The 14,947-nt window shown below is 47.5% G+C and overlaps 1 protein-coding gene across 1 annotated transcript in view; it reads right to left on the bottom strand.

The window, feature by feature from the left end:
- zbtb16a (zinc finger and BTB domain containing 16a) overlaps window positions 1-4,893 on the bottom strand; it is a 167,657-nt gene extending 162,764 nt beyond the window's left edge. The window contains exons 1-2 of the mRNA XM_061740364.1: window positions 4,814-4,893; window positions 564-1,877 (exon numbers count right to left, since the gene is read on the bottom strand). Of these exons, the coding sequence (XP_061596348.1) occupies window positions 564-1,801 (1,238 nt within the window). The 5' untranslated portion in view covers window positions 1,802-1,877; window positions 4,814-4,893. The remainder of the gene's footprint in view (window positions 1-563; window positions 1,878-4,813) is intronic.
- Window positions 4,894-14,947: the final 10,054 nt, after the last annotated feature.

Here is a 14,947-nt window from a genome sequence, read left to right as displayed (position 1 = left end):
TCGACCGCCCACTCGTACACTTGGCGTACGGACACTGCAGCGAGCACGCGGGTTCGTACGAGCGACCGCCAACGCGGAAGCAAGCTAACCAGGAAAAACTCCAGTTTGTGTCTCAACTGTAAAAACAAGACTCTTCTGGGTTCTTCTTGCCAACGAAACATCACAATAAATCGACCAACACATCACTCTCAAGCTGATGACGCGTAAAGAACTACGATTTATCAGGTTTTTATTGAAACTAACTGATGCAGAGATCCAGTTAATCTTGCCATGTTCAGCAACCTTTGCAGCTTGGCCGTGATCTGGCGCCTCGTCCACGTGGACAACATCAGACCCCATATTCAACATATTCAACCTTTAACACCCCCCCGAGCTTGCTGAAGAACTCCCGCTGGTGATCACGCTGCACCTTTAACACGACACGGTCTTTGTCACACGTTACTCGTGTGAATTAATGCCAAACATTAATCTAAGTGGTGGAAACTGTGACACCAAACTACTGAAAGTTTTTCGTGAACATCTCAGGGACAACGTTATCAGAGAGCAGAAGAAACTCGTCTTACCTGTGCTGCTCCACAGCTTCGTTGTCCGGAAGCTCTGCGCTGCAGACGTTGCAGCGCTCGTGCTGGTTCCTGCCGTCCGGTTTCATGCCCACCGCCAGCTCCCCGAGCTTGCTGAAGAACTCCCTCTGGATGAAACTCTGGGGCAGCAGTCCCCCGTAGGCACTGAAGTCCATAGACATAGCCAGGGCTGGGGACATGGGGATTCCGGAGGCCATGGACACCGGCATGGACATCATGCCCTCTGTTTTGTGATTCATAGGTAGGGAGTATAGAGAGGCCAAATGTTTCTCCGTCATCCCGGCCATGGCTTCCAGCCCCATCTGGCTGATGTCAGCTTGCTGGTCACCCATGGCGTCATCGCGGACGTAGTGGAGTTCTCGAGCGCTGGTGATCACGCTGCTCCTGGTCGGTGTTCCCGGACCGTCTCGGTTTCTGTCCTCCCCGCTTCGCTCTCCGTTGCTGGAGCCGCCAGACTCCATGTTCTGGGGGCTCTCGTGGCCGTTGCCGCTCATGTCCACCTGCATCATCTCAGTCTTGATCTCAGGTAGCAGGTGGTGGGAGTTGAGGTGGGCGTGATGCTCGCCGCCATAACCTTGCTGGAGCAGAGACTGGCCGATGCTCATCAGACTGTCCACGGCGGCTTTGGTGGGACTCATGTTGGACATGCTGAAGGAGGTGGAAACTGAGGGACTCTGGTCAACCATGCCCGCCATGTTGGAGACCAGCTGGTTACCTGACAGACTGGGACTCCCCAGGGAATGCTTCTTGGAGTTCTTGGCTCCGTTTTGGCCTTTACGCTCCTCATCCTCCTCCGTGCTTCCGTCGTTAGCATTGGCCTCTACGTCGTTCTCGTCCGAGGACTGGATGGTTTCCAGGATCTTGAGGCACTGCTCCTCCAAGTACTCAATCTCCAGGATCTCCGCTGCATACAGGAGGTCATCCAAGTCCTCCACCTTGGCCTGGAGCGTGGCAGTGTAAGCGTACTCCAAAATCTGCTGAAAAGTCTTTGGTGAGAGAAAGTCCAGGGTATAATGCTGGCTGCTGCGGTGGAAGAGGATCTCAAACATTTTGCTGGTGCAGGCGAGCACGGTTCGGTGAGCATGAAACTCCTGGCTGTCCACCATGATGACCACATCGCACAGAGTCCCGGCCAGACGCATCTGGTTGGCCTTGTGCAGCAGTGCGGAGGGATGGTTGGGGTTCTGGAGCTGGATCATACCCATTTTACTTAAATCCATGATGTCGATGCGATCCGCGAGGCCGACTCATGAGGCTCAGCAGTGATTTCAGCCGTCTTTGTAAACAAGAGGAAGCCTGCGCGGGAGAAAAAACATGAAATGACAAATTCTCATGAAACAGAAAAAAGAAAAACACATTATAATTCAAAGGGTATGCAAATACATGCTAAAAAATTCAAACTACATCATAATTTATCAAATAAACTGCAACTGCGATGCCACGGGAGTCAAATTTCAAACCGTGTTGTGGCATTGTTCTTGAAAACCAGCAGAGAGAGTATTGACTGTATCTCCTGAAGGGAGACAAATTGTTGGCCGTCCGACGAGCTCATCCTGCATACCAATCAGTCCGACATATGTTATGTTAAAAAGATGTCTTCATTTGCTTATCTGATGGGGCCGTGCACCAGTTAAACAAGAGTGGGGCTTTCAGTGCCGCTCGCTCCACAAAGAGCGTGAGCAGCCTTTCTGAAATTAAACAGCATCTTACTCAGTATTCTCATCACAGACGGGAGCAGAGAGCAGTGGCCAGAAAAGGGTGGAAAAGAAAGCAGGATGAGACGCAGGCACCACAACACGGCCGCTCTGAACGCCTCGCTCTGCTCCCCGTCACCGACGCCGGGGATCTGAAATGAATGAGCGTCTCTGTGAAGGCTGCTAATTTCATTATTCAAGTTAACAGGCCAACATGTTGCTCCACCTCGTTTCTAAAAGCACATTTGACCCTCACTGAATAACGAGGATGGGCTCAGATTGAATTAACATTCTCACCCCTGCAAACGCGGCCGCTCAGCCTCACATGAAAATATACTGCCTCCCTTTTTTTATTTCTTTAACTTCAATTAAATAAACAGCAAAAACATGAAAGACCGAATGAGCGACTAACAGCGACTCCGATGACCCACATTCTGCCTGAACTCATTAATGATGCCGTTTTTTTTTCTTTTTTACTAATTCAATGACAAATGACTCACTTCTACATTTCATAATTGTTTTCAAAGCAAATGCAGAATAAAAAGAGAAGTTGGACCAAATTCAACACAATAAATACACAGTTTCCTGCCTCTTCCTTCCAGACCCGGTTCTGAGGAAATCTCAGCAACTATGGGGTCCACTTGAATAAATCTGGGCTCAAACTGAAGCTGCCACATGTGAGGTCACAGGACCATGCACACATAAATGTGCATGTGACCAGGTCAGGGTTGTGAAGATGCAACACAGCAAACACTTCTGAAAAAAACGTCTCTGGTTGACTAAATCTTGACTAAATCTTCTCTTTGAATTCATGTCATCAAAACCTGTAATCCGTGCAATAGCAATAGTTTTATTTTCTTATTGTGCAAAACGGAGAGCTTTTGAGATTAATGTTTAAATGATGCCATACCAGTGCCAGTAAAATTTTTCCTGGTTCCACACTTGCTTTAATTGTTATATACTCCCTGGTGCACTTAAAATATTAATCTACTGGCATGCCAGAAGCTGATAACAAGTCCAAACCAGAAAAGGAGGAAGGCAAATGATGCTTGCAGCCTTTGTTTGTGCAGAGAAATCTCAGAAAACGACCGTGCCGCCGGTTTTAAGGGGCGCTGGAGGTTAAGGTTTGTCTTTTCCACGATCAATGCAGCGGGCGGGCGGTGATGAAACCACAGGTTTCCCTCTGACTGAGATCGGCCGACAAGCGCGCATTATCTTTATTACATGTTTGCCAATAGCTCCGATTTACGGCCCCGTCAATGATCAATGCTTGTTGCGCGCTGCGGGTCATCCGCGCCGCAAAGTTGACTCTAATAGAGCTGCTATTAATACAAGAAAATCGAGAAGGGGGGGGGGCGTCTAGACAGCGTTAATGTTGGCCAAGCCGCAGCAGACGAGTTAAACACAAGGTTGTGCATCACGCAAAACAATCATCCTCCCCGGAGGATGGTGATGCGCCGTTTTGCAGCAGACCTGACTGAAAAGGTTCAGCTCAATCAATCCGATCACGAGCCGTCTGCCATCGCGCGCCTGCAGGAGCCACAACACGCACAGACGCGTTCAATACCCCGGACTCTCGCAGATGTGGCAGCAGAAAAGTCGGGGGACTCCGCTTATGGCAGGGTTAAGTACTCCGGCGGCGGCGCGCATCCACGCACCAGCAGGTATCCGCGCAGCCGGGAGACAGACACAAAAAAAAGGAGTGAAAGGTGGAAGACAGAGATCAGACAGACTCGATAACAAATCAATTTTGCCTTCGCATCTCGCTTTCCCCCACCTGCGAGTCCGTTACGGGGGACACAGCACACATATGTCAATCAAAGCATCTCTTCTTGTTTTACAAGATTAATGTTTTTTTTGTGCATTATCCCTGTTTTAAATAAATAAATTCACAAGAAAATTCACAAACGTGGTCAAACAGGACAGGTCGGTGACAGGGTTCGGGTTCTGGTTCTGGGTGAGGACCGGGGACACCGGTCCTCACCGTGATGTCATCACGGCCAAATGAGCCACAGCCGGTGCGTCTGGAGAGGACAAGCACGCGCACAATCCCCGTGAAAACGAGCCCGGAGTGACGGCGTCTGGCTCCAGGTGAGGCGGCCAGACCTCACGTCCTATCCTGCCCGCTCCGGAATACTAAACAGCCAGACCAAAGGGGGGTGTGGGGGGGCTATACGTCAACCTCACATCTCCAGCTCGGGCCGCCGTGCCTTCACGCAAACTTCAACACCTTGCAGCGCAATCAGGTAAACAGTCGTGCATCCACAAGTCCGGAGCGCGTTGTCCAACTCGCGTGCCAAAGTGGGTTTTTTTCTGCGCAACTTCACAGAGGTTGGACGAGGACATGCAGGAGCCGCCGGCAGCAAACGTTGCAAATGCACGAAAAAAAACATCCATATGGTGAATGAAATTACACACAAGACGAGAAAACGCGTGCGGAGACGCGGATCTGGCACTTGTCGCCAGGAAACCCGCAGCTGCGTCTCTTTTTCTTTCTCTCCCGTTTATTTCTGTCCTCAACGCCGGGCTGGTACTCACCTAAGTTGCACGTTTTGAGTCCGGATAGTGAACGGGGATTGAGGGCTACACCATAGTAAGGCAGTTCGCAGTACCCGCTCTCTCAACACGCACTAACTCCTTTCTTCTCTCGCCTCAGCAAATCAACACTGCGCTGACGTCACGCAGCCGCTCCGTCAGCCAGACGCGCGGCAGGGACGCGCAAACGCTGCCGGAGTGAGACACCTAGGGGGCTGTAGTCTCCGTCTCATGTCAGGCGGCTGCTCTGCCCTCTCCGGCGGCCTGCTCGCGCACACACCACCCTACTCAGGTGCTCGGAGTCCGGTGTTGTGCCAAAAAGTGATTGCCTGCCAGAATATGATTTCTCCCCTGAAAATGGGTATTTTTACCATGCCAAAAATTGATTGAAGACCAAATACAGTTAATTAAAGGTGGTTTCTACCTAAATATGATTTGATCTCATTCTTGAGCTTCATAATATAAACACTAGAGCTCACAGGATTGCTTTTAATCCTTTTAAAGGACCATTACAACACAAAATAGGCATTTTCACCTGCCAAAAATTGATTGAAGGCCAAATACAGTTAATGCTACCTAATGGTTTTCTACCTTTTGTAGAGCTACAATTTTACTGTGTTTTACTTCATAGCCCCCCCCCCCACACACACACACACACACACTCTCCACATAGACTAATGTGGGTATAAATAAACACCTTAATGTCTCAGTAGCTAAAAGGTTCATCTGAAAGAATCAGAGAATAAAAGTCACGTGAGCGATCGATAATAAATGAAACGTCTCCTATTCATGGAAACATCATAAATACATTATTTTTGTCTTGTGTAAAAGGGATTTTTGAGATTATTGTGAAGAGGAAGGTTCAGAAAGACTTTCCAGACCTTGTGACCTTCACCTGAGTCATTTGGGTTTACGGGTTCACTTTATTTTTTTATTGCGTAAATTTCTTCATGAAGCCACATCTGGGTGATCGTCGCCATCGTTGACGCCTAGAATTGATGAGTGGATCACGTCCCTTCAGGCATTATTGATCCAGGAGACCCAAACAAACCCTCTGTAATGTCCGGGTTTTCTGAGGAGTACCTTTTTTGAAGGTTCGGGTGAAACAAACACGCCCACTTTACATCAATCACAGTTAGCCATTTTTGTTCGGCCGATTTAGGTCATGCTTACCTTTTGATCCTCATAAATATTAATTTACTTCATAACGAAATCTTCAACCAATGGAACCCGGAACCAGAATGGGAAACGAGTGCTGGCAGAGGACCCGTGGTCGCTCAGCCCGCCACCAGCGGCGTCGTACGATCGTCGACGGGATCCCGGCTCAGGAATGGTCCTGAAACGACCCTCTTTGGCTCCCGGTCACCAGATCCAAACCAGTGCTGCCGCGGAGCTGCTGTTGACTCTGCACTTATTTCTGATTTCATCTCAAAATCAGAGATAAGTGCCGGTTGTCATGAAAACATGGCGCTCTGCCAGCACCGGTGGCAGAGCGCCATGTTCGGAGTAAAAACAACCCTTGTGAACGCAGACCAAGCTAACTGGCAAATGATGAAACAATCTGGGGCCCCAACCAGCGGCAACCCATGGAAACGACCTCAGTCGACCTGCAGGTCGCTCGACCGGCCAGTGGCTGCGAGGGGAAGGCCCGCGGACCGCCGAGCTCCGTTGGTCCTCGGTTCAATTGTGCCAACACTTGTTTTACTAGAAACAGCTGAAACCAGGACATCTGAACAGATTGGACCAGAATAAATTCAAGGTAACGATAGCATGAGCTGAAGCAGCGTGTCCCAGTCTAGTTCCAGGTCTGCCCGTTTTTGGAGGACCTGAGGTTCTTCCTGTTCGAGAACGAGGACGAGATGCAGAACCAACGTCAATGTTCACAGGAGCTAAAATAAGTTCTTCTTCAGAACCCGCATTTCTGGGATTCGTCCTGGACTTAGACGTCTTCTCCAACCTCGCAGGAATCAACGCCTGAGCGCGGTGTCGTGATTTCGCTGCGCATTTCTGGCTCCCGACCACTTTCATTTGCTAGTTTCTTTTCTCGGTTGACAAAAAGAGGGCGGTGCACCTCACTGCTGTTTGCCCCGATAAGACTTTTCTACTTAAAGCACACAATCAAGCTTTTCTGGATATAAACTTGACTGATGTTTCAGCCTTAATGCAAACTTTTAGGTTTTATTTCCCTCTATCTTAATTCTTTCCTTAAGTCACCTTGAATGGCTCCTTCCGAGCTCTTTTCTTATAAATTCACAAATACAAATTTTCCGGTGTTGAGATGGAAGGAGAGAATCTGGCTGTGATGTGTTTGTGATCCAGTTTCTTGTTATTCACTGGTTCGGTGCTTCCTCCAGAAATCCAGGCTCATTGTTGAGTCCTCGTGCCGTCATTTATTTAGCAGAAGTGAAGCCATAAAGAATAAAAATAATGTGGGCAATACTAAGTATTCCCATTTTTAAATCGCTTAGATCTGTTCTCAACCTTTCCCAGATTGATGCGTGTTGCTTCTCTAGGAGGGCTGCTTATGCTTTTTCCTCTTAGCATTGTGTTAATGAAGCCCTAAACGCTTCTGACCAGGAAACTGGCAAACTGTCTGCTCTCATCTGCACATCTGCTGACGATCAGTTCATCAATGACTGATGATTGGCAGCACCTGGCTGCAACTTCTTCTGTCAGATCCCCTGAAAGACATGAAGATGTACTTAGTACCGCCCCTTTTATGTAATTAGTACCGCACCTTTCTGGCTTTATTACTGTTGGATATAAAACAGCACAAAGAAAAAGTGGTGATTTTGCTTGTCCAAGGTTGTATTTGTCTATTTTTCTGTGGTTTACGTGCATCGTACATCCCTCCAAGTCTGGTGCATGAAGAAGCGTTTAGGAGAGATCATGCCGGCTGGCCGGGGAGGTGGGAAGAGGTTGGAGGACCTCGTCATCCCGGCTGATGAGTTTAGTCACCTTCGCACCTCCGGCTCACGTCAACACTCGCTGACGGAGGCTGATAAAAGTCGGGTCAGGGCCAGCCCTGCCGGGGAGACCGGGGTCACTTGGCGTCTGCAACGCGTCACTCAGCCACTTCTATCACTTGGGGGGGCTGACAGCATTTCAGCAGGGAAAACCAAGAGATGGCTCATGGACGAGGACCAAAAATAAACTTACAATTTTCTCCCTGATTGAGGAAAGAGAAATGACGGTGGAGTCATTACAACGACAGCAACCAGAACATCTGTCTGATTTAACTTCAAAACTTCAAAAGTACGCTCAGATCAAAAGTCCTTATTGTCAAATAACACGGTCAAGTCTGAGGACGTCTGGTACCGGAACCTGTGTAAAGAAGGGAAAAGAAGACTTACTAGACCAGGGGTCGGCAACCCGCGGCTCCAGAGCCGCATGCGGCTCTTTAGCGCCGCCCTAGTGGCTCCTGGAGCTTTTTCAAAGATGTTTGACCTTTTTTTCCTTTTTTTTCTTTTTTTTTTCTCTTTTTATTTCTTTTTTTTCTTATTTTCCTTTTTTCTCTTTTCTTCTCTTTGACTTTTTTCTCAACATTTCAACTTTTTTCTCGAAATTTTGACTTTTTTCCCAAGATTGTACTTCAACATTAATCTTAACATTTCGACTTTTTTCTCGAAATATCAACTTTTTGCTCGACATTTAGACTTTTTTCTCAACATTTCAACTTTTTACTTGAAATTTTGACTTTTTTCTCGACATTTCGACTTTTTTCTCGACATTTCGACTTTTTTTCTCGACATTTCGACTTTTTTTCTCGACATTTTGACTTTTTTCATGAAATTTTGACTATTTCCTCAACATTTCGACTTTTTTCTCGACATTTCGACTTTTTTCTAGAAGTGCATAATGAAAAAAAAAATCTTCCCCCAGTTCTAACTAATATAGATACATGCAGCATGTGTTGCCTTCATTCTAAGGCTGATACAAGACATTTAATTTTTTGCGGCTCCAGACATATTTGTTTTTTTTGTGTTTTTGGTCCAATATGGCTCTTTCAACATTTTGGGTTGCCGACCCCTGTACTAGACAGTAAGGGTCACAAAAACCTCGCCAGACCCACCAGCACGTTTGTAGCGATTTTGAGTGTAGAACACAGACTGTATAAGAAGAACTGGACAAACCCTCCGTGATGTCACACATCAGCGCTTCTGAAGCAACTTTTCCCTGTACTAAGAACATGGACCTAAACAGAGCTCCATGTTCTGGTCTCAGATAACTCTGACCACCCTTTTGAGCCGCTTCAACTGTTGGCAACTGAATATAATTAAATCCAGTTTCTAACACAGAAGCTAATAAGAAAACAATAACATACAAAGGTTTTTGGTGTCATAAATCGTCACACACTTTCTGACCGTTAAGTATGAAAACAGTGGTGCTGTTAAATGAACTTTCATTCATTTTAAAATTCAAATCAATAAAATTTAAATCAACAAAATTCAAACCAATAAGATTTAAACCAGTAGTGCCCCGGGAGTTTTCAGATCCGTCCGGGCTCGGATCACAGAGTGATTCATTACCTCGGAGCGGCGTGCGGCGCCGGCTTACGCAGGGATAAAGAAAAAGGCACTTCCTTAATCTGGCAATAATCCACCGTTTTAGCGAGGAAGAGGAAGATGAGGGCTAAATTATTTAAAAAAACACAACAGATCATCGCTGCACTTTGAAATAAAACCATTGGTTAGATAAGGACACGCCGTGTTTTATTTCTGCGTAGCAAGGAGATGATCAGACATCTATCGTCGTTAGTTCACAGCATTTTAGTAAGACGACACAAACAAACCAGAGAATGTGTTTAAACTTTAGACTGCATAAGAAGAACTGGACAAGCCCTCCGTGACATCACCTGCAGGTTCTTTATTTCATTTTATTTTATTGTCGTCCCTCAGGGACCTGAACCGAACCGGTCCGGACTGTCCTGCTAACAGCTCCACAGCGAAGAGAAATATTTCAGGTTGAAATGCAGCCCTGCTGACCGGGGGGGGGTCTGCTTCTGTACATATCCTGCAGGACATGCCGCTCCGAGGACGGGTGGGGGTGTGCTCCGGCCCACACAGTGGACCTTTGTGAAGCTCTGCCCATGCAGCGGCCTGAATGGACTCTTTTTACACTTGTGTAAACCTGGGGGGCGTCTCTGGCTCCGAGGCCACTCCTCGCTGACCCCCGACCCCCACCTCTGACCTTCTCTGGATTTGGTTTTGGGGTGGGGGGGTGAGTGCGGGGGGTGTGGGTACTTTTTTGGTCACCATGTGCTTGTGTGCAGAGCCAAGAATGACCCTCAGTAAATGAAGTTAACTGGAGCGCTCCACCCGTGGACGGTGCTCCGCGAGCTGCTTCGGCACCGCTTTTTCCACGAGATCCTCTGATATTTCAGGAGAGTAAAAGAAAAGGGAGAAAAATAAAAGGACGGTCGTCTCCGGCTCAGACAAAGGACAAAACCTGACGCTTCATTCATCCAAAATGAGCTCAGTTCAAACGTACTGACCTCAGAATGACCACGGTCTTTGTGTTTACCGAGTTACAGGTTTGCTCACGTCCACACACACACACACACACACACACACACACACACACACACACACACACAGGGGCCAGGTTAATGGGTGAAATGGATTTGTTGACCTAGGTGTTTTATTTATCAAGTGCCTCTTTACTTCTCCGTCCCAGGCCCCCAGGTGCACCCTGGGAGGACAAACTATTACTGCTCAGGAGAATCCTCAGGATCAATACACACGGCAGCCCCCCGCACCCCCCCCACCGACCCGGCCGGACCCGTTTGGTCAGTTTGAAGTGACGAGTACCTTGATCTCAGGCTCTGCAATCATTCCCCGACCCACCCCAGATAGAGGACCGGCCGCGTTAAAGGCTCAGTTATTACGAAGATAAGGTTGCAGGGGGCGGAGCAATAAATCACGGGGAGATAACTTCGTCTTTGGTCGGTGAACTTTTTAACCCAAAAGCAATTAAAAATTGTAATTATTCACATGAGCTCCTGTAATAAGGCCAATTATCACCCAGATAAGATTCATTTCACACAGAAACAAGAGCGTTTATGCGGTTTCACCCCCATTTGTTGCGTTCCTCAATAAAAGAGTCTTTTTTTTTTTTTATGGATTGGAGAGTTTGTGTACACCTGAACTGCCGGACCGGGTCACATTATCCTGAACATCAACTGAAACATTCATCAAAACACTTCAGATGTGGCACGACCTTTTGAAGGTAAAGAGTTTTATGAACGGCAGACTGGGTTGAAGTTAACCTGAAAATGAACCCAGAGCACGTCTGGAACACGCCCACCTCAGCTGGTTACAACGGTAGCTGTTTTTAATAACTTATGATACTTTGCCTTCATTTCAATCTGTCCATTCATCCTCATTTGTCAACCGAGCACCGGTTGACTCTTTTTACAGAACCAACACCCAAAGATGATCATCAAAGACATCAACTTCCAACAGGTTTAATGAACCTCTGTCATGGTCTGAGGGGTCTGTATCGCCTTCACTGGCACTATGTAACTTTGAGGAGCATGGTAGGAACCCTTCCACACTAAAAAACGACAAATTTTTATGGCTTTGACTGCTTTACAGCATACGTCACTTCCCCCTCCTTCCCAATTCGCAGTCGAGACGAAAATGGGCGGGGCGTGGAGCGCAGGGCTCCGCAGAAGCTGGTATCATGGCCGAAGCAGCGAAAAAACGAAGAAAATAAAAGTTTTATCGGAGGAGGTGGAAAAAAAAGGAAAGCGGGAGAGTAACAAGCTAAATGCCCGGACAAGAATAAACATTGACCCGGCGTTCACTCGCTGGCGTGAGATGAAAGACGAGGAGGGATGTCCGACAAGAGAGACAGAATTGTTATGATACAAATGTAAATGTAGAGTTCTATGTTCAATAAGAATCAAAATTAGAATGTTTTCACATACAGGGGATTTGTCTTGGGTTCTAGTATTTTTCCTGAGAACTATAAATTGTGCAGGGCTGATCTGCAAAATATAAGGAATGGGCATTCAGTTATTCACAGGTTATAAAGTATTTTTTTATTTTGTCAGTAAGTATGTTGGACTACTAATTTATGACGAAGTCCCTCTAAAAAACGTGACAGGAAAAAGGACTTCACTAATAAAACCAAGTTGAACTTAGTGATTAGCTATCCATCCTGCAAACGACCGCTGAAAACAGAAAAGTAGCTTTGAAAGTCCGTCCCGTTTTCTCTCATCAAAACAAATGCAGCAACGGGGACAGGATCTTTCCGGCAGTACGCGCTGCTGCTCATGGGAAATGTAGTGTTCTTTCTGGTAAAGCACTACCTCTTTTGTCCAAAGGAGCCGCCAAACTCAACAAAAGCTGAAAGTTACATTGTGCTGCTTTAAGTCGTGACCGGGAATAAAACCTACGGTGGACCGGTTTGCTTGTTTACGGCTCCGCCTGCTGATGATGCAACCTAATCCCCCGCCACATCGGGTCATAACCACGACACAGGAAGTCATCGTCGTAATGGCTGTACCGACCCGGGCAGATACAAGTGGTCTGAATGGGCGGGGCTGCTGGTATCCTAACTCGCCCCATAAGATCCATGAGCTCAATCTGAACTTTTTGTCGTCTGGGAACCCAAACACCATCATTAAAGGTGAACTATTATGGCATTTAATGTATATTTTAAACAGGCCTTGAATGTCTTAAAAACAATCTAAAGCTTGTTTTTTCTACATAAATCATAAATCCAGCCTGTGGGCCCTGTCACTAGTTTTACCGCTTCTAACCCCTTTTTCTGCGCCTCATTTTTAGGGAAGGGGGGGGGATGATAATGAGGCTCTGTGCTGATTGGCTCCCTGAATGACGTGTAGCAGGGGAGGAGCATAAACCTCACTCCGCCAGAGCAGCCCGAGCCTGTAAATTATCACAACACTGAATTTTCACAAATGGCAACTTTATTGTTAAAAAAATTAAATATGAGTTATATATAAATAACATTTATGCACTATTTAAGCCGGATCTACCCGGCGGATGCTGAACGCTGGCCCCGGAGCCACGCCGGGCGCCCAGGAGCAGCGCTGCTGGAGCAGCGCGCATCACCGCGGCTTTAACGGGGGAATCTGACCGGTTCCGACCGGCCGGGACTGCAGGAACCGGCCTGGACTGGTAGCAGGGACTCCCAGGGACCGACCAGCGGAATTTCAGCCGGATCTGCCCGGCGGATGCTGCGCGACGGGCGCCGCAACTCCACGGCGGGCACACAGATCGGCTCCGGAGCGCATCCGCTCCGCTGCGCATCCGCGGCGCATCGCCCGTTACCGGTGATCAAACCGACAGATTTGGCTGAAAATCCCGGTGGGTGAAGCTGGTCCAGCCTGGGACAGACCCCCGAGGACCCAGCTCCCAAACCACCCGGGAACCTGGATGATTTAACCCGGATCCGCTCCGCCGCGGCGCCGCGTCCGACTGGCTGAAGGAAGGACCGCTCCAGCAGCGGAGAGAGCTGGTTGTGGGCGTGGTTTCAGCAGCGGAGGAGACCGAGGGCGTGGTTTGCATTTTGGTGACGTAAAGAAAATGCACAAATCCAAACGGCTCACAGAAACCACATGACACTGGGGGATTCATTGGACGGGGGAGAGCAGACCTTGCAGATTTTCATGGGGTATCATCTTTTCTGAGTTGGCAGGGTGAGGGGAGACCACTTTATATATGTTAAAACAAGAAAAAACTTGTTTTTCATAATAGGTCCCCTTTAAAGACTACTCACTGGTACGAGAGGTTGCAGTTCCTCTACTGACCACCAGGGTCCAGATCCAGACCCACGGTTCCTCTACTGACCACTAGGTTTTGACCTTCATGTTAAAATGTCCAACTTTAAATTAGAAGTAGAAACTTTTACAGTTTGGCACCAAAACAGAGTTAATTACACTTTAGGTACGAAACAAACCGGGGTTCGTCCAGTTCTGCGTCCAGACCGGTATGTGACCCGTAAGTGGCGCATGTTTCTGAAGAATGAACCAGTCAGACGACATAAACTTAATTGTTGCAGCGACACGTTGGGGGGAGTTACAGCGTCTCTGATCCCTTGTAACGTCGCTGCAGGACATTTTTAATGTTTTAATTTAAATTCATGATCCTGCCTCTCAAAGAGCAGACGTGGACGTCACGGGGACGTCGTGGCGCTGCAGTTTTTTTAGGGGAAGAACTTTTTTCAGCATTAACCGCAGATTATTCAGGAAGAAAAGAAAGTAAATGCAGAACAAAGAAAAAAAGGACAGCATTAGAGAAGACAGGGAGACGAAGGGCAGAGAGTCACTTTTATATCCCTCCTACACTTCCCACTCATCCGTTTACACCATGCTATATTCATGTACTTCATTGATGAGCACGAAGCCTCTCTTCATCATTTAAATACCATAAACTGTGAATTACGTCCCATGAAGTTTCAAGGTCTGACAGAGTCCATCACGAAGCTGCAGGGACAAACACAAACCCCCAAACGGACCACAGCGGGCTAATTTTCTCATTAATAATTAACATATTTGAACCCATTTAAACTCTTCACCCGGCGTCAGCCGATATCTGTGGTGGAGGGAGACGGCTGACTTTGTGCCTTATGCTCACATAGGGAGAGCACGGTGGCGGTGTTTCTGATGCCCCCCCCCCCCACCGAGTGCTTCAACAGGGAAGTAAGAAAAGTAGCAGTTCCTCAACTGACCACCGGGGGCTGGCTCCAACAGTTAGGCGACTGCTCGAGAACGTTTCCTCCCTACCTCACAAGCAGCGAGGGAGCTACTTTAGTTTGCAATAGCTCATTGCTTATATGATGCTAACTAGCATTGCCTCACCATCACCATCTAAAAAAAACCTACCAGAACTGAAACCAGACGAGCTTTGGTCTGGCTATTTTGGCATCGGCGTTAAAGCGTTTACTCGATAATTCGGGCTGATATTAAAGGGGACCTATTATGAAAAACATGTTTTTTCTTGCTTTAAAGCAGTACATCGTAGCTTTCAGCTTTTCTGAGTTTGGCGGCATCTTTTGAAAAAAAAGCGGTATTGCTTTACCAGAAAGAACACTACGTTTCCCATGAGCACCAGCGCGTACTGCCGGAAAACTCCTGTCCCGTCGCGTGCATTTGTGTTGAGAGAAGAC

The sequence above is a fragment of the Cololabis saira genome, chromosome 14, assembly GCF_033807715.1.
Source record: "Cololabis saira isolate AMF1-May2022 chromosome 14, fColSai1.1, whole genome shotgun sequence".
NCBI classification, from domain to species: Eukaryota; Metazoa; Chordata; class Actinopteri; order Beloniformes; family Belonidae; genus Cololabis; species Cololabis saira.
The sequence above is the reverse complement of the archived record's forward strand: the minus strand, read 5'-3'. Positions and strand labels throughout refer to the sequence as shown.